Source organism: Bombus pyrosoma, linkage group LG2, assembly GCF_014825855.1.
Source record: "Bombus pyrosoma isolate SC7728 linkage group LG2, ASM1482585v1, whole genome shotgun sequence".
Taxonomy (NCBI): Eukaryota; Metazoa; Arthropoda; class Insecta; order Hymenoptera; family Apidae; genus Bombus; species Bombus pyrosoma.
In genome coordinates this window covers 9,462,436-9,487,933 of record NC_057771.1, presented here as the reverse complement: position 1 = coordinate 9,487,933, position 25,498 = coordinate 9,462,436, and the positions used below count along the sequence as shown (strand labels likewise).

The 25,498-nt window shown below is 44.5% G+C and overlaps 2 protein-coding genes across 5 annotated transcripts in view; one reads left to right on the top strand and one right to left on the bottom strand.

Annotated features, from left to right (window-relative positions):
* The window catches only part of LOC122575794 (calmodulin-like), a 75,594-nt gene extending 73,534 nt beyond the window's left edge, over window positions 1-2,060 (top strand). For all 4 annotated transcript variants that reach the window (XM_043745226.1, XM_043745232.1, XM_043745234.1 and 1 more), the window contains one exon: window positions 416-2,060. In XM_043745226.1, coding sequence (XP_043601161.1) covers window positions 416-498 — 83 coding nt within the window. In that variant the 3' untranslated portion in view covers window positions 499-2,060. The remainder of the gene's footprint in view (window positions 1-415) is intronic.
* A 533-nt stretch (window positions 2,061-2,593) lies between these two features.
* The window catches only part of LOC122575761, a 54,661-nt gene continuing 31,756 nt past the window's right edge, over window positions 2,594-25,498 (bottom strand). The window contains exons 2-8 of the mRNA XM_043745151.1: window positions 15,041-15,176; window positions 12,558-12,753; window positions 11,467-11,677; window positions 10,085-10,409; window positions 8,987-9,253; window positions 5,894-8,873; window positions 2,594-5,714 (exon numbers count right to left, since the gene is read on the bottom strand). Of these exons, the coding sequence (XP_043601086.1) occupies window positions 5,376-5,714; window positions 5,894-8,873; window positions 8,987-9,253; window positions 10,085-10,409; window positions 11,467-11,677; window positions 12,558-12,753; window positions 15,041-15,176 (4,454 nt within the window). The 3' untranslated portion in view covers window positions 2,594-5,375. The remainder of the gene's footprint in view (window positions 5,715-5,893; window positions 8,874-8,986; window positions 9,254-10,084; window positions 10,410-11,466; window positions 11,678-12,557; window positions 12,754-15,040; window positions 15,177-25,498) is intronic.

The following is a 25,498-nucleotide window of genomic DNA, read 5'->3' as shown; positions in this document are numbered from 1 at the left end:
AAGAAGCCTCTCGTTCGTGATCTCTTGCAGTTGGATTAACGTATCTCTGGGATTCTCCAAGCAAGAGAGCAATGGTAATACAATTTACGTCCATCGAATTTGTGACACTGGACCATGGGACGGATTCCAGAGAATTTATTTTATTTATGGGCACCAGCTGCACAGGAATTACTTTGCACGAACGAATATACCGAATAAACTAGATAAGGGTAAATTCTATTTTATAGGAGTTTTCGAAACGTACGTAATTCTATACCGGGTTTTTGGAGATTCCGTTCGAACGGAGGGTAGGCGTTGAATAGATTCCATAAGCAAAGGGTCGACATGAAAATGGTATTGGCAAACCTATTTATTTTTGTGACGTCTTTAAGGACACGTGGTTGCCGAAACTACAGCAAAGGTATTTCTGTTCCAGAATTCGCCCATGCGCTCGGAGAGCCTGGGATCGACGACGACGAGGAGGACGAGGAGGAGGAGGTGCTGTCCCCGGGCTACTAGGATTTTATCTATTCTCGTGTCTGTATTAGATAGAACGAATTAACATCAAGCCAACATCAACGGACAATCGCGTTCGTCGCACATTTTTTCCCCCTCTGACATTCACCTCGTTGCATGTATCGCGAACATCTCGTGTCGAAATTTGGCCTGATGTGCATCGAAAGAAAACGATATGCTCGTAATGTCCGAGCCTTCTGCTTGCGTCTGTTAAATCTTCGAGCGAAGAAAAATGTCGAGCGTAGAACGTAAGGAAAGTCGCAGAAAATGTTTAAATCGCCGCCGGCGCGGAAGATAGTTGCGTTTCGGACCGACAGTGTGCGCCACTCTCTGACCAGAGTTCACGGCGCCACTTTGAACTTGGCTTAATCGTAACGCTCGTTATCTTCGGCCAATGTCAGAGGACCTTTTCGACAAGCTCTAATCTCTTCTACCACGAGATTCGTAGATACGTCTGGTGTGATTTTACGTTACCCAAATCCGAACATTCTCAACGATACACCGATCGACTCTATATATTCTTTTATCGATTCGCAGCAACGAGTATCGAATTATTATAGCAACACGCGAAGAAACGATTTTCTTTTTCCCATCCCATCCTCTTTAATTGCAACGGTACTGTCGATCGTTAAAGAAAGAAAATCTACGTTGATACACCATCAGACGTCATAGTGCTGATATTTTTAAGCGTCCTCGTAGCAAGCGGAATGAACGACGCAGTGTGTAACGTGAACGCGAGAGAACCGGCTCGCGTTTCGTGTAACATAAGGTCCCAGCAAGCGACGCGTCGTCTAACTTCCTTCGTTAACTGCGCTACAGAGTCTACCGATAAATCTCTGCGAATTGTGATTCGCGCGAAGCAAGACACGAGAGGTTGGTGGGAGAGACGGAGACACGATCGCTAATTAAACGATCTTGTTGATTAAAGAACGCAAGAATCGTGCTCCATCTCTCAGATAAACGACGATTTTCTCGACTAATTAAACTCTATTCGAGTCTCTTGATGTCTCGATCGCCTGTGTCACTGTAAAACAAAGGCGATTTCTTCTCATAAGATATATGGATTTTTCGATTTTACTCTCTCTCTCGTCTAATCTAAGTGATGCACCGTATTCTTCACCTAAAATAACGTAAAAATTAAGAAGATCCAGCACCGCAGTAAACTCGATATGTCCGACATTGGGTTCTCCGTTACGATGTCGCTAGAGATCGATCGACGACGTTTGATCGCAACAGCTATTAGTATTGCGTTCCCGCCATTTTGGCGAACACGCGACGAAACACGTGGACGAGACGAGAACTCGCGCTTGCACTTTTCGAAAACTCTCAATGGCGCGGGTCTCGAACGATACTCACGATCCGATTCGTTCGCAGAACGTAGAGAGCGAATCGAGACCGCGAGGAGGAACGGTTGAATTGTGAATTTTAAATCGATCTTGATCGCTTCGCTCTCCTTGAGCTTCGTACTGTGTACCTTATTAACGATATCTCACTGTTACGCCAAATAACAAGAGCCGCACGCTGTTTCAAATATTTTAAAGGGTCTAATAAATCTACTAAACAAACGTTCCTTGCTTCGTCAATTTTCTTTACTACTCCCTTCCACCGAGAAAGGAAGAAATCTGATGAAAATAGATAACAGTGTAGAAAGCAAAAGTGTTACACTATGGCTAGCTGCTAGCATCTAATTGATGTATGTAATTTAATTCACGTCGTGGTTCACGCGAGACTAATGGACGAGTCTCGTGAAATTTTAGAGAATCCGATTAATCGAGAGACAAATCGAATTTCTTGGAAGAAAGTAAAAGACGTTTGTAAAAGGTATAAGGTACCAGTCAACTAAACAACGTGTTCTTTGATAAGAATGGATCACTAAAGTAGAATTTCAAAGTTATTAAGTAATTATCAATTAGCTGTAATTGATTTAACATGGGAAGGTTCACAGCGGATTAACCAGAAGATACAGCGAATCAGGAAAACACAGACGAATATGGATCGCTTTCTTCTCATCAAATGGAAAAAGAAAGAAGTGGGTGTAGAAGGAGCAAGGTAGCCGGAAATTGAACACGAATACATATATCCATTGGTAGCCACGTAATTTTTCTTAAACGTTCATTTTTATTAGCGATAAATAAACTTACATATCTTTACAGTAACAACGTCCTCTCGTAACCCTCGGAAAATATGGTAATATCTATCCGCGAAAATCCATATAGATCGAGACTTCCGTTCTTTCATATTTCACGTGTTTTTCTTCCCGTTAAATGTTGTTTCTGCCTCTATGGTGTTCCGTATCTAACACCGACACATTCTCCGTCCCGTAAACGGATGAACGGGCTCGTTAGGAAGAATCGGTACGACGCGAAACGTACGTACCAAAAGTATCTACGTTTTACAGTGTGTGTTTTGCATGCGGCCTACGTACGTACGGAACCTTACGCTTCCTTAGTTAAATCCTAACGATAGCGAGCATACACAGCTGTCAAACATAAAACGAAACGAAAACGTAAAACGAGTTCGTTAAGTATCGAGCCGAAGAATATTTCGATCATCGAACCACCGACGCCAACGGCCGCGACGATCGCGACGAGATCGAGGCCACGAGCGTCCGTCCGGTTGTTTTATATTTTTAAGTTTCACTATGCCATCCTGCTTTGACCGTTAACTGGTTTTCGCTTCTCGGTCTACTAATATAATCTAGAATGGCTGGAATATATCCTCGTTACACGAATCCCAGTCCGTTGGGCCGAACACGGTTCGCGAACGCCTTACTTCCGGCAAACATAATCCGAAAATAGTACGTCCGCTCGGCCACGGTAAATCGAGAAGAATGAAAGATATCATGCGATCGTCGTAACTTTTTCTTTCGCGAATAATTTGACGTTTCTTACGTGTATCCTTTTTTTTTTTTATTATTATTTTCTGTTTTGTTCACCGACGAAAAAAAAAAACGGCTATACAATATTCGAAAAATATGATTCCGCCAATGATTTCGAACAAGGCGACATACATGATATATATGTATAGATGTAGTACGTATATTTTACCAGTTAAGAGGAAAAAGCTTTCGTTTAATGATTCGTATATGTATATATGTATATATGTATATGTGTATATATATATGTGTATATATATACCATGTTTCTTCGGTTTACTCGTCACAGAAGCAATATATGTATGTACACGTATACGTTTGCGAATATACGCGGCTAGGCGTCAAGTTTTGTGTGCGTGCTATCGAAATACAATGCGATACGGCTGAGAATTTGTCAAAACCTTCACTCCTCAAATCCTCTGTCCGACTTTGTGTAATCCGAATGCGATAAACGTTCACATGGAGCGAAAAAACAGATCAAGTTGAGAAATACCCATCGTTGATTGGTCTGCGCATGTTTGCAAGATCGAACAAGCGCGTTTTCCTACTCGATTCTTTTGCTTTTTCCACCGTTCAAATTGTTCCCGAATCGTCAAGGACGACATTTTTCTTGACCGCAAAAAAATGAACGTCCTATCGATTCCAAACGATAACAAAATCCCTGTATCCTTTTTAAAATCCACTTACGCTCTCTCTCCTATTGAAAGACATCGTGCGAAGAATCGCGTTCGATCATCAAAAAATGCTCGAAAAAAGAGGCTCGTCTCGACAGTGATCGCGGACACGATTTTACAAAAATGTTCGTATCATAAGCAACTAACTCTAATCGTTCACCGGTGCGAGACACGAGGCTCGTTGGTTTATCAAATCGCAATTATATAAAAAATCAAGCGTCCTTCGTTTAACGTTAACAATGCGGTCCCTTGAGCAGTCGAGGTTTTGGCGCTTCTCGAGTCACTCGAGTTACTCTCGTTTACCTAGTACCATACGATTATACGGATCGTACAGTCATGCACTTGAATCCAATTGGTTTGTCAAACCGGCTTGTATTTATTTTCTTCCTTTCGTACTTTTATGTTTGTTTCTTTCAACGTCAGTTCCATTTTCCATTATCCAGATCCATGCATCTTCGAATGTTGTTTCAACAAGACAAGACTCTGGAGTCGCCATCGCGTGCTCTGAACTTGAAAAGTACAACCGAAGTCTCAACATGTTGGTGGTTATTAAACGCTAAGTGTCCTTACGTAAGTAACATTTAAACGCACACAACGTTTTCCTTAAGTAGCTTACGAAGCAATTTATGTCCTTACAATATCTAACGATCCGCGACGACGGTTTCCACGATCGTTCTCAGACTTTGACAACCATTTCTTCCGAGAACACGAAGGAAAAGGAAATATTCGACCCGTCGTTGCGCTCATTGTTCGAGCGAATGTCCTACTTTCGTGCATCGACGTCTCGTGAGACCGCTCGTGCGAAAATCAAAACGCTTCGCGACGCAACGTCAAATCATAATCGTTACAGCAACTTCGTATCGAAGTACAGAATCGCAAACATATTCACGGAATCTCAACGAAGCTTCGACAAATCGCAGGAGACTCGGAGAAACAGAGGGTCGCCGAACGAACTTCGAAAACCCTCTGGTCTACGCGTCGATCATTTGAAAACAAGAAAACGATCGAACGATCGCTACTGGCAGAATAGTAGCCTAGCAAAGATAGTCCAAAAGACCGAGTACGTCCTCGTACAGCTATATATAAATATGTATCTCATCATCGATCCATTCGCCGCGATCTTTCCCTCTCTCGCACGATCGATTTCGTTCGATGAAACATCGATCTTAGCATTCCCCCTCAGGATCTTGAATTTTCGCGGTAGCGGCAGCGCTGGCGAAACGTAGCCGCCTCCTCCTAACTATGGAGAATGCCGATAACGGTGGTTTTCGACGGTGATGCGAGGATGAGATAGAAGCACGATTGAAATCCCATCTCGCGACGGGTCTCCCTCAAAGGACCGGTTCTTCGTCGGTCTCGTCATTGTCATCGTGCTTCTGTGCCTTGTACTGAGTCGTAGCTGCCGAGACAGAGTTTGTCTTCGCTCTTCGCTGTCTCTTTTGTTGATTGTTAACGCCAGTGGGTGCATTGCCCACGCTGCTGGAGGTCGAGCTGCAACTGGATCCGCCAGAATTGTTGCCCCCGTTGTTTCCCACGGGAGATGCGAGATCGAGATCGAGTTGCTGTCCATGGGCGTCGATCAAAGGTCGCAAGGCGGTCCTCAAGGACCAGTAAAGCCGAGGATAGGCGCGTTCCTGTTGCAGGATTAGCTCCTTGCTTTGTTTCTGTCTCTGTAACAAAACCGAAAAGCGCATAGTTGAAATGGATGTTCTAATCGGAACGGTTCAAGAACGAAATCATCGAGGGGAAAGTGCGTGAGAATTATCGATCGCGTTTAATTAAAGGACGAGCAGAGAGATACGCTACGACGAACAATCAAAGATATAAATAAACTGTAGGAGAAGCTCACCTCGGGAAGGTCGCTTGACCTGATTTCCCGTGAAACCAACAGCTTCTTACTCTCGGCGAACTGTCTCAACGCTTTTTCGCGGGTGTATACGAACGGTCGTACGACCCTGAGATCTTGACGTCGTATGTAATAGTGCGCCTTCATGGTTTTCAGTTTGCCACCGTGAAACACCGAGACGAAGAAACTCTCGGTAAGATCATCCAAATGCTGGCCAACAGCCAGCACGTTGTATTTGTGCCGCTTGGCGATCGCGTATAACTGCGACCTGGTCTCTCGGTTGCAGAAGCTGCACGCTCCACTGGCGTCCACAGCTTCTTCTTCAGGCTGATTGTCACCGCTGCTGCACTTGAATTCGCTGCTCTGTTCTTCGTAAAAGTAAGGGACGTCCAGAGCCTTCAGATAGCTCATTAGTTCCAGAGGGTCGAATCCGTTTGCGTCTACCGTGGCTGCTCCGATCTCGAAGTCCACGCCCTTTGATCTTACGTAGAATCGATACTGGTGCAACGTGTGTAACAAAGACAGGGAACTCTTGCCGTTAGTCGACAAGCAGACCAGCACTCTATCGTTGTCTCGAATCATATCGAACTCTTGCATTGCCTCGACAGCCGGCTTCCAAATGTTCTTCGGCGGGCAATGCCACTGAACTCGGGACAGTTCGGTGTTCCCGTCCTTCGAGTCAAATGTCGCTCCCTGGTCTCCGTCTTCTTCCTCTTTGAGATCGCTCGAACATTCCTCGTCTTCGGAGAAGTCATCGTTCTGACGAACTTGTTGCTTGCAACTTGATTTATTGGATAACGCGGTCATCGAACTTGCTCTTGGTTTGCGACCGTAACTATTGGTCGAATTGGATTCTGCGCTGCTGCTACGCTTTAAATCAACCGAATCTAGAGACTTGTCGCTCTCGTGGAAAGATAAATTGATACCACTGTCTTGGGAACTAACGGAATTCACGGCGGAATAAATTTTGGGAAGAATCTTTCGCGCGTCTCCGATCTCCAAACCACCACGTTCTTGAGCATCATCGTCGTTTAAGTCGTCATCCAAGTCGTGCACCACTTCTTCGTCGTCAGTTTTCGATTGATTGCGAACCATCTGTTCATTCTCAGCTGGCTTCATCACGTAAATTACCGTCTCATCCGAAGAACACTCGCTGGACATTTTGCTTTCCTGTTGAGTCAGTTCTCCGATCTTCCCAGAGATCTCTATTGGCCCGCTTCTTCTAGCGCTCGACATTCTGGGCGATGACGAAGACTGAACGATCCTCCCTCTATCCGGTGAGCCGCAACCATTGGACGACACATCCGAAGCCGAAGCATCCGGAGAGTGTCTATGCAAACCGTCCACGGCATTAACCATACATCTGATCTCAGACTTCACCTCGCTAGCCATTTCCTTCGAGAATTCCATCAAGTATTCCGCGATATCGCTCGCAGTGAACGAATCGTGTCTCGTCTGTTTGTCCTCTACGGACAGCTGACTAATGGCGCTTAGATTGCGTGAATGATGTTGCGGCGTGTTCTCGGAAGTATTCGTTTCCGACAGCGCATCGTCGACCTTGGATATCACTTCTCGGATCTCTGACTTAATCTCCGTTGCTAATTCCTTCGTCACCTCCTTCACGTATGCTCTCAGATCGTCCTCTGACTTTTGACCGCCGTTCGCTGAAACTGGCGACGACCTACCTCCCCCTACGAATCTTTCCGTATAATCATAGACAGAGGAATACGAAGACGGAGGCGATGTTGCGTTATGACAATTTAACGACAAGATCGAATGACTGGGGCTGCCACTGTCCAGCTCCAGAGAATTCAAGTCCGTTTGACTGCTGCAACTACAGTGATGTCGTCTGTGCTTCGAGGAGTTGCCATTATTTCCACTTAATCCCAGACTAGTCAAGGTTTGCGGGCTCAGCGGAAGCAGCGGAATTGGGGAGGACGAGGACGACGCGACGTTTCGGTTCCCCGAATCGTTGCCACCGCCGCTGGTGCTACCGAGAGAGTTGCACCTGGCACGACCAGCGTTGGCGGAGTCCATCGGATCTCTTTGCTCTTTAATTGGCCTGCTGCCCGTGTGAGACATCGTGGCGAGAGCCGATGCCGTGACCGCTTCGCCAACCGCGAACCTCACGGGCATCGGAGAACTCGGACAAGTAGCCGGTGACCTCTCACCGGCTGAGTCGGTATTTCGATCGACCACGGTGGTAATGGACGACGTCTGTTCCTCTTCGTTGTTGTTCGCTGGATTGGACGAAGAAGTCTGGAATTCGGCCGCGTTCAACAGAGTTCTCCTGACAGTACTCAATACCGGAAGACTTCTGTGTCTAGGTGAATTCGACGAGATCGGAGCGTTTCCCGCTCGAGGAATGTCGCTGTTCAGTCGACGGATGCTATTAGCCAAGGCTAGGCAATTGACCAAGCTGTCGTGCGTCGTAGTCGGCGTGTGATGGTTGTGCTTGTTCCAAGATAGTATCGGATTGAAAGGCACGTCTTGCTTCACGTTCTGCGAGTTACCGAGAAGGAGATCCTGCGCCTCGCTCGGCAACATGAACCATCGTAAAGACTCCAGCCGTTCCGACACGATGTTGTAGCTACGATCTATCTGCAGCGGATACCTCTGCGCCATTTTCCTAGCCCGGTTGAAAATGTTGCGCGCTGTCTGCAAACAGTCGCCGTAGTTCTGCGGAAGTACACCAGTACCGGATACTCGTCTCTCGGAAGCGTTCATCTTCCCGTCTGTGTATCTGATGGAGCTGAGCCACTTTCGCTCTTTGAACACGCTGTTCGTGTGGTGGCGCCATTCACCCGTATCCGAGTTGAGCACGTACTGCGGCAACAATTTCCAACCTTCCGTTGCTACCATTTTTAGTGCCTCCAGTACGAACGCCACTTCTGCCTCAGACATAAAGTAAGGGAAGGAGAGTTTCGCGAAACCCGGCCTCAGACCTTCGGCGTTCGTTTCTTCGTTCTCGGTGTTTCGTTCCCTGGAAACGATAAGGTAACCCGGTTAGATTTCGCGGCCAAGTACGTTCTATTTAACGGTGTCATGCACCGTGATTATTCGATACGGTCCAAACGAAGTTTTCAACTTTCGTACCCCTCTATCAACGCCTTCTGGTATTCCTTGGCGAGTTCCTGGTCGATTCCCATCAGGTCGTGAGCGTAACGTCCTGCACACGCGCACCCGCCACGCGCCTGTATACCGAACACGTCGTTCAACACGGCGCACACGAAGTTGTGGTGAAGGAACGTGCCCCGCGGATGACGCACCATAAACGAAAAGATCGGCAGCCTCTTAACATTCTGCGAGCTGCTACCGAGCAGAATTAGTTCCGGAATCGTGCGTACGTGTGCCAACACTTGCCTAGACAAACAGGAAACATCGATCATGTTTTACAAATACAATCCACTTGCAGCATCGATCGAAATGATCTTTGAAAACATTGCGCGCGGACGTCCTTCGTTCAAAGTCGATCACAGCCTTCCTTTATATCGCGTGGTTGCTCAAGAACATTGCAATTTGGTTTTGTTATCTCGCTGATTGTCATGCAAATTTCACGTTTCTTATCTGCAGCACCGAAGTACTGTCATTTATACGTGACACGCTTATTATAAACATCTTTTAACCGCTTTCTTATGTATCCAGTATTTTACATTGTTAATCTACAAATTTTGTCTACAATTTTTTCTATTAATTCTCACGTCGCCAATCATCGATGCCAAAGTCTAACGACTGACCGCCGGTAACGACCGTAGCAACCGGCGTCTTAATGTACGAGAATCGGCCGGTAGAAATTTAAAAAAAGAAGTAATCGAGTTATTTCCATCAGAGATTCGCGATCAAGGAAGCAGTCTCGTACTGCCAATCGATTTCAGTCGAATCAAAGCTCCAGGAGGTCTGGCGTTGAAGACGTTTCCCTTCCCGATATCTACCATTCTCCTATATAAATCGGCTATAAATATTTCCACGATATCGGTGACGTTTCCTCCTCGCGAACACCGCACGTGTCACGTATCGCATTTGAAACAAACAAGTTCACCAAACATGAAAGAAAAATGGTAATCAGATTGCACGATTTGCTACGATCGTACGAGACGATGACAAGCCCGATATTCGTCGATTTTGATCGACCTTTTAACAATGAAATTGTTAATTCACGTTACATTTTTGTTGCGGACGTGTAAAAAAACGTACCTGGAAATCTTATCTTGACGAGTGACGATCGCTCGCGGCGTGACGTTCTCTTTCAGTTGCACAGCGAGTCCGCATCTGATGGTCTCGACGACACCCGCGGTGCCACTCTCCTCGCAGAGTTCCGGATCCCGGTGATAGTGATGAGAGTCCCGCATGTCCTCCGTGGCAATTTTATCTTTCAACAGGGACCGTTTGGTCACGAGCACGCCAGGGGATTGAACTCCACCGATGAACTTGTGCCCGGCGAAAATAATCGCGTCTTTGTGCACGGTCGTCTCCCCGACGCCGGGCAGATGTGGATTCATATCGATTTGAATGTACGGAGCTGAAAAATAGATGTATTTCTAGAATATACGTTTCTATAAATGCTACTTGAAGCTTTTACAGCAAATTCGTTCGATCACTTTTTAGCTGTCGTCTATGAAAAAATCATGATACTTTGGAGTATAATGTCAATTAACACTGAAGATATAAAAATTTCTATCGATTTGATAGAATAAAAACGGTCGTAGAAACGATCTGCATGTGCTCTTATTTTTACTTGTTCTTCGACGAAACAGGTTTTTAACAAGTTCTACGTTTCATTCGAATAATACTTTGTAGCAATTATGTATATTCCTTCCATACTTTAATAACAATAAGGAAATTATTTCGAACGGGGACACGCAAACACACTCGTTGTTCTTTCAAAATAGTTTCTTTAAAATCCAAAAATTACTAATAATTATACTCGTTGATGACGATAATAGCTCTTATCAATTCGTTAATGGCGATAAACTGTGGCGATTAGTCGTTCTAGCGTTTACATATCTTTTTGTAGAACAAGGTATTTAACATCTATTTTATCTGTGAAATACCGTATTGTTGCTACGTCTGCCACTTTAAAGATCACGGTATCCGTAAGTGATTGTCATCCGGTAATTACTAGTTTCATTGATTACGACCAGATAAATACCAGTCTCTTCAGCGGATAAGGACTTCAATCTGATCGTCACCGTCACTTTCTACTTGCATGCGTAATCGCATTTCCAAATCAAGTTGCATTCATCTTTTCTAAAAATCAATCTTCAAGTACCACGCACAAACAAATCTTTCCCTTATCATTTTATAGATCAAACTTCCAACGGAATCATACAGTTTTTCTCCTATCTTCTATTATGTAGAAATGACATTTACAACGACATTGTTCTATTTCAGGTAACAAAAGAAGAAAGGAAATTTCATACGATACGGAGATAACAATTTTTATGCGACCGATAATACGCGTGCCTGACCGATCAGGATCGAATGGTGGTGATAAAATACTTTTGTCAGAAAAGGAAGCAAACATTACGTCACGTTGTATCTTCCATCGTTTCGACCTCCACGTGTATCATTGTTACCTGTTGTGGTGTAATCCCAGACGCTAAGTGCCCCATACTGATGCAGTAGAAGGGTCGTGGCGACGTCATCTGCCAAAACCCCGGTTATGCAACTGGCAGCGCTGAAGCATCCAATCATTTGCGTAACACCTTCGCTTCGAACTTTGATCAGGCTGCGCTCGAGATCGTTCAGATCCAAGAAACCTTCTCGAGTCTCGGACACTCGTACTATCTACGGTGATCGTTTTAATGTTACAAACAAATGTTATTCTATTATAAAGTATTATTCTAGTTGCATGCTCTCTGCCCTATTTTTAGCGTTCTACTTTCACGATACCACTTTTGCCGTACGATGTTATCGATCCTAAGTCGGTACTTGCTCACGCGAACGCACGATTACACTTGCAGTATAATCTCTATTTCTGAATATTCTATCTTCTTCGATGACTTGTTGAACCTTTTAGTAATTTAAAAACGATTAGCAATACGCGTTTGAGAAACACTTGTGCGTCAGTAACGCGGACAAAAGATGGTATTTTATTTATACCGAGAATTTTATAGCGATGCCTGGCGAGTTGGAGTCACTTCAAAGGAAAGAATTGCAAATGGCTTAGTTCCGGAATAACATGTATCACGCATTCGTGTTCTGCGAAGTGTCAAAGACTCTTCAAAGTTTCCCGACGAGTTTCGTTCAAAAGGCGTATTCCAAAGAGTTCTCTTCGCTTCGAACAAAGGCGTACCAGAACTTATCACCGTAGAAACTTCTTCTTACTTTTAAATACAACGCCTATTCCAGGAACGTATCGATCATTAAATTTTCAACAGCCGGCTCAAAATAGACTTATTTATTCCCTACTAAGGGGGAGGAAATAAACAAATTATTCAAAATCATATCGTTAAAAGGTTAATTCATTTCCAGCTACTTAATAGCTTATAATTCACTAACAAGGAGATTGTTCGAAAACAGGAAGGAGTGATGACTCGAAAATATCCTCGGTGGAACTCTCAATGCCTTTCACAACATTTACGTTTACATTGAAACGCATCAAACGTTTTCATCGACGAGAATACTTTCGATTCGCTGTTTTCAAAATATCGTATCGTCTGCTTACCCTGACGCCATGCTCACGCCAAGGCCGGAGATTTGCGTGATGCTCGAACGGTCCCACGAACACCACGGTGGATTTGGAGACATCGAGGTGTCGCAAAAGCGTACGAAGGGCAGCCGCCGTGCCTTGACCCGTGAACAGCACAGCATCCTGCTCACCAGCTCCCACCGCATGTCGGACAATGTCTCTGGCTTCGTGTCTGTAAAGATCCTTGCCGTCAGGATACATCGATTCGTCCTCCCATGGCTATTAATGATCGTAAAGTCGCTGCTGTTTGTCCAATCGAGAACAAACGATGCTCGTTCGCGTTTCTCAAGAACGTTTCGAGATCTCGAGTTTCATTGGCGATCGCTGAGCTCGCCTCGAACAGAGAAACGCAAGAAGGACGAAGCTTATGCCCGCTATAGGAAAATACGCTTCTTCCAAGTTCATTTATATGGCAACGAAATTTTAATCAAATACACGAATTTCTGCCGATTAAGTTCATTTGTCTGAACGAGAGATTGCATTAGGGTGTCACGAGCAGTAGGAGAAAACAATGGACTTTTGCTATGTGAAATTCGTTTATACGAACTTCTCTCGATAGGTTTAGATAGAATTATGGTTGGCAAAAATATCATGGTTTCAAAAATACTCGCGGTAGTAACATCTACCACGACGATACTCTGACTCCACGTGCTATTTGAACTCGGAAATCTACACGCGCGTCTACTCTAGACAAAAACACGTCAGCAGGTGGAAAGATAAAGCCACGGATGCCTTTGCCAGGCCATATACAACCCCTAAAAAATATAACACCTGAATCGGTGCAAAAGGATAGCCGACAATCGTTAGGAATACGATCACGAGTCTCGACACGAAGAATGTCAGTGCCCGTTACTCGTGACGTGCAAGTAAATTACGTTATATGTTTCTTAATGTAGCAAACGATAGCCGTGATGCTCGAGGAATAAAGCTTTAGTTAATAAATTATTTAGATCTTAGTAGAAGGTGCAATGTTTATTCGCCTAACCGAAAAGCATCCGTCCATAACCATGTCGCGGTTGTATTGTGCAACGTATCGTTCATACTTTTACCGTTTGTTACGTGTACATTGGATAACGGCGATTCATATTTACGTTACTCCGTTCCTGAAGCTGCTTCGCTCGCTTAAACAGAAGATTTGAATGGGTGGGTGGAAAAACGGTACAAGTACATTTTTCTCCAAAAATATCAGTATCTTTCTAGTAGATTTTGTTAGCGTTTTAGCGCTATAACTACCGAGAACCAGCAGAGTATAAAATTTGTACCAAAGAAACTGAAATAAAAGTATTGGTATAAAGAAATACGTGCAAATTGCACGGAGAAAAAATTTGTTATCCATACACTTTGCAAATGGAAAGTGTTATAAATTTATAAAATTAATAAGAAAAACGATAACTAGTCATTTAAATCATTCCGATGGTACTCGCGTTAATATTCAGAACCATACGTATGATTTCTCTCTACCAAAGTTCAACTTTCGCCACAATTTTCCCAAATCAGAAACATTCTTGCTCGTACCACTTTCCCTCTGACCTCTCGCTTATCTCCGGTTTACGTGAGAAACGCGATTCGGATGTAACCATATAAAAGTGGCGTGACGAAAAAGGCGCGTTATTGTCGTGACTGGCTTGGTGGTGCAGTTGGACAGCCGGTAAGCGGTCGGGAATCGACTCGGTGGGGATATTGATCTGGGACATGAGCGCTAGGGAATGGGACGCTGTGCGGAACCACCCCTACACGTTCGACCGCGTAAGATTTAGGGATAACGGGGTCGCTTCGCGCGGGACAACCTTTTCGATCGAAAACTATGCCAACAGCGAGCAAACGAACAACTATCAGCGGCTCAACTATGATCGACTATGAACCTGAAATATGAAACTAAAGGTGTCGCGAGCGGAATGCGTGGAATGGAGGCGAAATTGTACGGGTCGGCAGAGAAATAGAAAGGCTCGTGTACGGTCGAGTGGCGCAGAAAACGAGTCTCGTTTACCGCAGAAACGGTACGTCAACCGGAATCGTACGTTGCACGCGGTACGGTATGCTAATTTCGCGTAGGAAATCGACGATTACAAATTCATAGCGCATGCTCGGATACTTTCTAACGATGCGATCCACGACGTACGTAAGTACACAACGGTCGCGTACGAACAACACACGACGAACGATTGAACGGACGACGGATCGTGTTGGTCCGCGAATAGCTACAATATCTCGATTAATAGGCTGACCAGTAACTGGAATTGGTTCTGGGAAGCGGCAGCTGGTGAACGCGGATGTGTCGCGCTCGATAATCGTCGACCGTGTATAAATGCGTGCGCGTGCTTCTCGCCGCGACCTCGATCGTTATCGTGATCATTCGGTGGTCCAGTCACACGCTGATAGCATAGATATATATATATATATACCAAGAGAGAGAGAGAGAGAGAATATGGGAAGGAGAGGGCGTCTCTCGATCGTCTCACCTGAACAGAGAAGACTGAAGGCTGCAGATGGACGTGGACGCTCGGGTGTCGCCCAAATATGGCAGCACCTCCTTCGCAATGTACTCTTCGAGAAATTGCAGCGACCTTCCAGAGGCGGTGTAGTCGCAGTAGACCACTGTAACAATAAAACGCCAGTCGTTTTCAGATGTTCCGAATACATACGCAAGAAAGAACGAAGGAAAAGGAGGCGGAGGGCGCGACACACAGTTCCTCCTTGGCAAGTCTCGCGCGTGGGAAATCGATCGACGTCCATGATAACGCTGCCGCGTCTTTTATTCAACGGGCGTTGCCAAGTGTTTTTGAAAATTTCATACTGTACAGCCGTCGAAATAGCCTGCACGCGACCGGGTCAACGATTCCACGTTTCTCACGAGAATAAGATTTTCGATCCCATCTTCTGCCTCTTTTTTCCGTCTTACGCTCGTGCGTTGGTTTCGAGCGAGCTGTTTTCTTACACACTGAAATATCCCACGCGATTCGGACGACCACTAAAACTGCGCGCTATTATTCATGCTCCGCGAGAGCACCGGCGCCAGCGACGGTGGGCCGTTTATACGAAGATATATTGGGTGTGACATTTGATAGAAATAAGAAAAATTGCTCGACGTATGGGATCAACACCCGTAACGCTGGTACGCAACGCTCGTCCAAGGTGTTCTATTAGCGTAACCGAACTCGTGGAATTCAAATTCGCGCGGAGATCCACGCGAGAGAAGAAAAAACGAAGTAGGTCGCTGTGTCAAGGCAACTCTAAGGTCACCGAAATATCGGAAAAACTGATTCGATGATAAATACGTCGCGATTTCAGTTCCTCCAACAGGAAGAAGTCAAAGGTCGTGGTATCGCGACTAACCTTGCAACGACCTTGACAAGTCCATCTATATTACAAGCTTTTATCGGACCTATATGCTCGTTTTTCTGCATATATATCTACATGTAGAGTAAGTCGGCTCGCCCGCGTATAAAGCCACTTCCGTTCGACTCCAATTAAATCGTATTACAGGTTCTCGAGTGAAAAGTAATCCAAACGTGCTTCTTCGAGAGTCGAGGAACGAGATGACTCAGAAAATACAGGATTCGCGGAGATCGATGGTAACAAATCTCGAGTATCTTTTGCGAATGTGTTCAGTGGTGCCCGATAAATTATCGAGCAGAACTCGAGAAAACAAGGTCAAGCGCAGCTCGAGCTTTATTTCAAATATCCCGAATTCACCCCTAGACGATTTTCCTGCGGTCGACATTCGCACGTTCCACCCTGTACATCGGTGTCGAGGCGTCGAAGCCGCGGTCGTTGCTTCCGTTGCTATTTTCAGCCCCGCCAGCCAAGCCGAGTTTACCAGAAAATGGAAAATGTTTATTCAGAGGAGAATGGGAGCACATTCTTTCTTGATGCTTCTCCATCCGTTCCTAACAAAGGACTGTACGTACACGTTTATCTTGCACAGACAGATTTGCCCCATGCGAAAGGGTTCGAGGGAAAATATTCTGTCGAGTTGCGAAACAGGCACTTTAATCAAGGTGCCATAGCAATTGTGAAAAATCGAGCTTTCCGTAGGTAGGCTTTTAAACGAGAAATTCTGACATCTTGCAAGCATTGCGATTGACACGATCGAAAGAAAATTTAAGACGACGAACGATACTGGAATACGCCTTAATTCTACAAAATCGAATCGTATTAGACAAGAAGAATAATATAAACGACACGAATTTGTTTAAAGATTCGTTCGAAGATGATCGTTATCATATACGCAAGCATAGACATTGAACGTTCTTTTGGCCAGCATTGTAAGTTTCGTCAGAGGTTGGCCTGATACAACGCTGATACCAGCACGATAATTTATCAACTAATGATATTAATAAATTGAATTACATACTGAATCTCATCAATTTCTGAGAAAGTAATAAACTCTTCGTAATCTTGTCTTTTGCGATCTTACGATTTTAGAAAATGGGATAATCGAGTGACTTGCCATTTATAAAATTCACGTATAAAATCTTGTTTGTTTTATCATCATTACTGTCTTACAACAGAATCTAATTGTACTGGCGCAAAATTTCGCTAATAACTCCAATCATACATACATATAGCAAATTAATAACAACGTTAAAGGAGCGCGAATAGCCATAGGTCGTGTTGTGAAATACTCGGATCAGCGTCGACGTAGAAACGAGCGTTCTACGATACAACAATTGACGAGCGGCGACGAGAAAGAAAGAAAGAGATTTGGCTATTTCGCGCGGCCAAATGGAATCGCCTTATTGCCGGGGAAAGCCAAGGTAGGCGAGGGATAATGATTCGCAGGTGTGTCTTACGAAACAGTCACGATCGGTAACCGGTCCTGCGCGGGTTCGCCAGTGAAATTATGCCCCGGTCTAGCGGCTTCCGACCATTTTACCCGCGAAGGGGATAAATTGCATTGATTTGTTTAGGAAGGAACGCGTGGAACTAAGCGAAGTTTAATGGCCGTTTCGTAACTGTCCAGCGCCACTTACGTAAAGTGTCGAGCGCTCTCGTCTAGAACGCGAATGGAAGCGTTATTCCGCGAAGTTGAACGCCGATTAACAAATGGAAAATAGTCTTCCGCTTTTACTTCTTTTTCCTACGTGACCGTCGTGCGGAACGATCCACGAGCACGCGTTCTTACAATCGTTAAACTCTTGTTCCCGTTAATTAATGCTATTAGGAATTTAATAACCGGTAATTTGTAGCGAGAATTGCAACAAGGTGAAAGTGTAAACTAGAGAACGATATCTGTACAGTTTAAAAATCGTTAAGAGGCTGAAATTTGCATAAGACTCGAAAGCAAGAACGATTCGGCGCTTAATTCACTTTCGATGTATCTTATCTATCCGCGTGATAACGATTCTTTTACATGCACAACGTTGTCGGCACAATTATTTGCTCGTTAGCGATTTCAACGTTTCTCGAGAAATACTCCTCGATTGTAGCGTTGCAAGGATTCACGTATTTTGAAAGAATAAGGAGAGTTTTATTTATCTACAGATCATGATCGGTCGTTTGTAATCGAGGCACCGCGCCGTTAAGAACTAAGCGATTCAGCTTGGCGCGCGAACTCAAGCGCTGATGCCGACGTCTCTCGAGTGACGTCAAAATCTCGTTACTTTATCGAGTTGTCACCGGTTCCATCAATGATCGCGGATACTAAATCGCTCGAAGCAACGTCTGCACACACAGTGTCGCCAAAGCTCCTTGGGAATAATTCGAACGCGCCGTGACGGCTAACCTGAATGTCAACTACGCCTCCGCGAATGTAGACGAATAGGGTCGCGCGATCGCGCGACTACGTCCGCTCGAGGCGATCCTTTTGCCAAGCTTCTTGTTGTCAGAGCTAACAGTGAAACGTGCAATATCCCTCATCGATCGGTGGAATATTACGCGAAAAACTTCGCCGCATGATTGACAGAGCTATTTAAAGTAACGTCTAGCCACTCGACGGCTGTCAAAACGAAGTTTCGATAATTGATTTTGAAGCTGACTGGCGAGAAGCGAGTCTTCCGAATGGACTAGCCGCTGTGCCTGCAGGCTCGTAACCTCGTTGCAGACCACGCTCGGAACTTTGCATACTGGACGCTTTCTCTAGCTTGCAGGCACGAAGCCAGCCTTCGTTCCGTTCGTTTGAGAAGGTTCGACAAAAAACGTAAGGACGGTTGGTTAATCGCGTCACGAAAGGCAAACGACATAACCAAACGAATCGACTAACGAACGAACAACCAGCTATTCCACGGAGGTGCGCGCGAATCGTTTTACGAGGCACCGGACGGGTTCAAGGTACCAGGAATTGCAGGGAATTCGCTTCTGGGCGTAGTTTGACCTAAATCCCGAAGGCAACTTACTACGATTGCCCGAACGACCGTTCGACCCCGAACCGGCAACTATTCGCGTTCGAAGCACACACCGAAAGAAATCCTCTGCTTTGTAGAACTAGAGCACACGGGTGTGCAGTGTGCACTGTGTGCTCTAGGTGAATCTACAAAGAGAAGAAGAGGAAAAAAATAGAGACGTTGGATAGAGGACGCGTGCGTGCGCGAACTTAGATAGCTGACGTATCTCTCGTCTCGGATAAACGGTAAATTACCAGAGCATTCCGCTTTCCAATTAGTCTTCAATTACACGCGGACGAGTTGACCGACGACGGCACGCGTCCGGCAACGTTTAACTGCTAAACGACGGGTTCCTCTTCGAACCAACCGCCTTGCAATTAATTCGGAGGAAAGCTTTCGCCGCTAATCGATTAATTCGGCTGACCGGATGAGAAAGCTCGGCTCGCGTACGCAGCTCGATGGAAAACACGTTAATTGAATCGGCAAAAGATCGGCTCGTAACGAGAACGTTGATATACCGTTGATCTTATCATATGGAAGGATTCATTGAAAAGCTAGACGTAGCAAATAACCGTTTGAGAAATATGCAGTCGCATGGTTGGCGAGCTATTCTTTGCACAATTAAATATTTACATAACATCCGCACAACATGGCGATAATTTGTTTGAATGATGCGCGTTCCATCTACCTGCTGGCAGACACGAACGTTATTTGAAAAATGTTAAATCTCTTTCTCTCTCTTACTCACTATACTTTCTAATATTATTTAAAGAACAGTTTGCGTAATGTCAAAGAGAATAATTGAAATGAACGTAATAGAATTTAGGATACGGATAATACATAAAGGAATAGTCGAATTGCAGTCGAAATACGTGAATAGACTATGGTCAGCGAATAAAGTCGGTACTTCCACTTGATTATTCCGAGTGCCAGTTAATTGGTCGTATTTCCGCAACGTTATTATTCGCAATAACGAGACTGTATATATCACTTGTGTCCTTCGATACGTCGTGCGTGACGGTTCACGAGATTTTATTTTATCACGTGTATCTCCTGGTAGGAATGTACAACTTTAACCATGTATTCTTTCGCCGATTCAGCTGACATAGCAAAACTATTTCACTGTTCCTATATCCTCCTAAATCAGTCAGATTTCCACGCTATCAAACATCGATCAACGCATATCTTCCTTCCTATCAAATATCAAAGTCTACTGCTATCGAATTCGAGCAATTTAAATACCGTGAATGTCGTGGAAAAGTCGAAGAAAAGTAATTACCACCGATACTAACTATTTCGTACATAATAGTTGATATTAATTTGATTTAATTTCAGAACAAAAACGTAAGAATCTCTCATTATCATCTCCTGTTTTTACATATCTCCCGATTTATCTTACAAGGAACCATCGCGAATTTTTCTTTGATCTACGTTAATCGACGTTCTGTGACAATTATAATCGAGCTCTAAGCCTGTCGTCATCCAATTCAAAGAATTCAAGTCCCAAAGCTTCTTTGAAATAGAAGATTTCGAAGAAGACTTAGAGGAACTGTCGCATGAGAAGATTCGACAGATGATGCAATTCTCGCGACTATTTTTGACGCGTTTAAGTGCTGGGTAATGATATGTGTAATGGAACGAAATTAACGCCCGCAATTATTGTCAGCAGCTGACTCGAGAGCGAACGTTTCTGAGCGTTCGTGAGTGTCGACCGACTTGGCTAACTGGATTACGCGTCGCTCGTGTTTCGCGGCGGATCGTTCCGGCCGCCATTCACTTTGTTCTTAGTTGTACGGCAATCCGGGAAATTGTCCTCGAGGCCGGCCAAGTCGTTCTGTGCGTAACCGCACGTGTACATTGTACGCGAATATTTTGACGGAGAAAACCCTAGCGGTCCGCCTTTTGGGAACGAGTCGCAGACGCCTGTTGCGTGCTCGTACGTTTCCGCAAATTCCCTTCGTTTGTTTTCAAAATTTGGCATTGTAGATACGATCCGAAGAAGATCGCCATGATATTTTCAATGGTTCGTCGAACGCGCTTAATGTACGAGAAAATGAGAAACAGAATCTTCCTTGGAACAAATTCGAGGAAAATCGGAGAGAGCAGAAAGAGCTTTTAATAGATACATACGATTCCCTTGGCTTTGATCCTCTTACGATTCTACAATTTTTATGCTGCGATTTTTCTCTCCTTTCAACAGGAAAAGAGACTTTCATATTCAATTCTAGATTATATTCTAATAAATTCTATTCGTTATTCTCTTGTATTTTAGATGGAAAAATATAATTATATGAGAAATGTTTCAGGGAACATAACGGAATTAATCGTTAAAAACTTCGTTTTCACATGCATTAAAAGGAAATGAATTTTATGATAATTACCTTGGACATAGCAGTAATATCTAAAAGGTGAAGGTAAACGAAATAAGAAAAATTCGAGTAATTTATTCTCCCACGCTTCAACGTTCCACGAAACTATAATTACTACTTAAACCTAGAATCAATATGCACGATATCCAGCCTGATTAACCAATAATCTCTTTATCCCCTTAATCGCGCGTCAGCTGATGGGAAGCTTCTGATAACCGAGCTACTTCCTGATTAAATCATGTTCGAGAAGCGCAAGAAAAATAGCAAAAAAAAAGGAAGAATGACCTACGACGAGACGCGGACAGAGGCCTCGAGTCGTGTAGCGATCGAGTCGAACGCGACCCAGTTTCCACGTCTATCCGTGTTCTACGGACTCCTTGGATCGCGCGATAGTACGATCGACCTGGCCGACGAGTTCGTACGATCAGTCTACCGTGTGGAATATTGTTCGCACCTATTTCGGTATAGGATCGGTACGACCGACTTCTATCCACGACCCAGATCGTCCATTCCATCCTGCAAGTAGTTTCTGCGCACGTTCCCTCAGAATGCTTCCTCGTTTCGTTCCAAACGAATGGATACGATCGATCGGTATATACACTAGGAAAAGTTTCGTACCACCGAGCGTGTCTCATAAAATCCAAAAATTAGAAAAAACTACTTCAGGAGATACTTCGGTGGAAAAATTGTCGACGCAAAGGAAATCATTTACTATGGCTACCTGTATACTATTGATTTCGAACGAGTCCTGTTGCACGATAATTTACTAGCTAATAATATTAACGAATTGACGTGTCGCGAATTATAAACTCGATTTGCATAGTTTTTACGATTTTGCAATTTTACATCGAACGGAACAGTCAGCTGACCTGCGGTTTCAAAACACTGGACGTAAAACTTTTATTTATCACATTACTAAGCTGGCCGCTATTATTACGTATAATTTATCAACACTGATGAGTTGTAATTTGCAAACCCGTAAAACGTCGCTAATAATACTATTTGTGCAAGAGGATGTTGATGATTCAACGGCCCGAATTTTTGGCTAGTAGTGTACATTCCATTCCACTCAAAGAAACTGCATAAGAAAATAGGGAAGCGGCCTTTCCGTTTGCACATGAGCGGTTTGGATTGCTTCCACTCGCGAGATAAGCGAATCGATCGTGGTCGTTCCAACCAGCGGATCCATGCTACAATAAGAGCTACTCTTTTCCGCTGGATACACTCGAATCGCTAATTAACGCGCGAGTGTTTCGGAGTGGAACGGTAGCGGATCGATGGCCCTCGCCACGCTTCCAATTACGCGGGCCCCGAAGAACAGTGTGGGCCGTCGCGTGGGCGTTCGAATCGTCCTGCTCACTTTCGTTCCCACACACCTGACCTTCGAGAGAACAATAAATTTCACATTAGTCAATCGTGTCGTACGTCTGTCCCATATTTACTGCATCCGCTATATCTGCTACGAAGCGAGCGGTTTTTCTCTTTTGCAAGAGAACATAGTCGAAGGCCGAGTTTTACTGCTGCTCCAATCGTACTTCTGTTAGGTTCGAGTGATATTTCTCGCGCCGCGGGTATCGCGTGGTGAAACAGTTGCCTGATAAACTTTGGTAAACGTGAAAGATTGTGCTCGCCAAGGGGGAAAAAAATTGGTATCTGATAAGAAAGTGCGAGGGAACTCGCGCAGCTGTCCGTAATCGATTTCTATATCGAGTGGTATCATTTATAGTACAGTTTCTTCGAAACAGCGTTGTTAATCTGCAACGTTTACAGACGTACATATGAATCACAAACATCAGAATCCATCTCTAAGATTTCGAAACCTGATCGAACGATCAACGTCATTCGAAAACCTTAAGCGGCTCTTACAGAACGAAAGTTGTCTCTGTGTAACGCAATATTTTGCATGGAAAAATATTCATCCGGCGTTTTAACGCCTCGAAGTTGCTATTGAAAAATATACAAATAATATTATACTAAATGGTATTCAACTATTCTAACACCTCGAAGCGTATACGAATATTCGTCATAGCCAGTGATTGCATCATACGAGACATCATCTTGTTTCGTAGGATGAGGCAAGTTTCGCGTATAGGGACTACTTTAGAGTACCCGGAAGAATCACGTAATCGCACGAAAAACCATGTCGTTAGCGACAGTCTCGGCCAAGATTATCCTTATCGCGTGACAATTAACGCTATAAATAAAGCGCGGCGATATAGGTGAATATTACAGCAACTTCTCGCCAAACGTTGTGCGTCAGTAGCGAGATTTCGAGTTGTCGGTGTTGTACGCGATGCACGCGACAAACGTCAAATACGAGATGGAGGACGCTTCCGACAAGCGCGATGTGCCGCTGCCGGAATCTTTCACGAGCGCCAAAAACCTCCCAGTCGAGAAGTAACGTGCGAAACCGGGCTATGGCGACGGGACGGGAGGATGGGGAAGAGAGGGTGGAAGCCTTTCGAGATCATGCCCGGCACTAAATTTGGAACAAGGCTCATATCCAACGTCGCACGGTTCGCCACGGGGCAGAGGAGAGAGCGTCGCTTGCGACCTAAATACGAAGGGACCCCGAGAGAGCGTTTCGCTGTCCTAGCGTCGCGGGGTCACTTCCATGAAATCGTCCCGCGCACGAAAATAATTCAGTCTTTGTTCGTTAGAGCGTATACGAGCGGAAAGCGAGCGAGAAGTTGTTCGCTACGAGAGTCACTAGCTCTCCCAGTGCGAAGAATAGGTCGGCAAATGGTCGTACGATCGATTCCAGAAGGAACAGTCGCGGGATGAAGGTTGCGACAGAGTCAGCTGTTCTTGGAAGCCATGTTTTTCATGGTTAAGAGGTTGTACGCGAAGCTGAGTTGGAAATCGAAAAAATAGATAAACTCTGAAAGATTCTTTGTACCCGTGCCTCTAATCAATCTTCTGCAAAGAGATGCAAAAGCGGTGGTAACAGTCTGACCATTATTGCGAAAGATAGGTCATCGTGTGAACTAGAGATAACACCAACGACGGAGGAAGAAATAACTGGCGTTGAATTTTTTCATTGTATCTAATCGAACAGCTGGTCTTCCATAGATACAGAACGCGTGTCATCGCGAGAACCAACTGATCGATCGTCGAACGATCGAAGGAGGATCTAAGACGGCCAAAGCCGAGGCTTTCTGTGTTTTTCAACCGATACTCTTGTGATCTTCGATAGATCGGAAACGGAGCAGATCGCGCGAGATCGTAACTAGATCTAACTACCGTTGAGCAACGCTCAAGGTGGCGGGGAGCGAATAAAAACCGAAAGTGATTAAATCACCGCGCCACACTTCCTTGGACCGTTTAACCCTGGAGCAATGACGCATGAATGGAGACGACCCGGTTGAACTTGGAACCGCGAAACCGGTTAAGTGCGCCGGATACCAGGATCGTTCCATTCCGATGTAATACGCGCTTGATATTTTTGCCGGGTCACGTATTATTTGTCGACGAATGGGATCATCGTCGGAAACAATCGATGCTATGGCTCTCGTTATTTCGATAACCACGGGCCATCAACTGTCGATGCATAACAAATATCTTGGCCACGCAGACCACATTTATCGACTTATGCAAGAGAACATGGGCGGAAAAGATTGATTTACGCATAAATAGATAGAAATGTTAATTTTAATTGACATTGATTTATTTTATGAAATTGTTACGCTAATACGTTTCAACGGATATTGTTGGTGTACGTCTCGTTTCTGAATCTCTCAACTGGATCTTGTTGTTGTAAGATGATCTAATAGCTTCGTGTGCCCTAGACGTTCACAATTAGACCGGAATAGGTAATCTATTTGAACGAATCGATAGCTAGGTACACAGCTTTCAGAGTATGGCAGCTATGCAATAAATATTAACTAGCCGCTGACTCAAGGAACGGTGATTGTAACAGATACGAGAAGAGTGGGCATCGATTACGTCTTACCAGGCGTGGAAGTGACACAAGAATTGCCAGTATATTACATTCTATGCATGATTTCACTCAGCTATGCTGAAAGACTTCGTTGTTGATTATCAGGATTTTTAAGTTTTTAACTTCTCCGCGTATGAACAAGCATTTCATTTTCATAATTCAATACCGAAAGTGGAAAATACCTGGAAGAAAAGTAACAGCGCCGTAATAACAACGTAACCGCAAGTTATCTGCGTAAACAGTTGATCGAGGCACGAGTGGCACTCTGGCCAAGCGCAATTACCA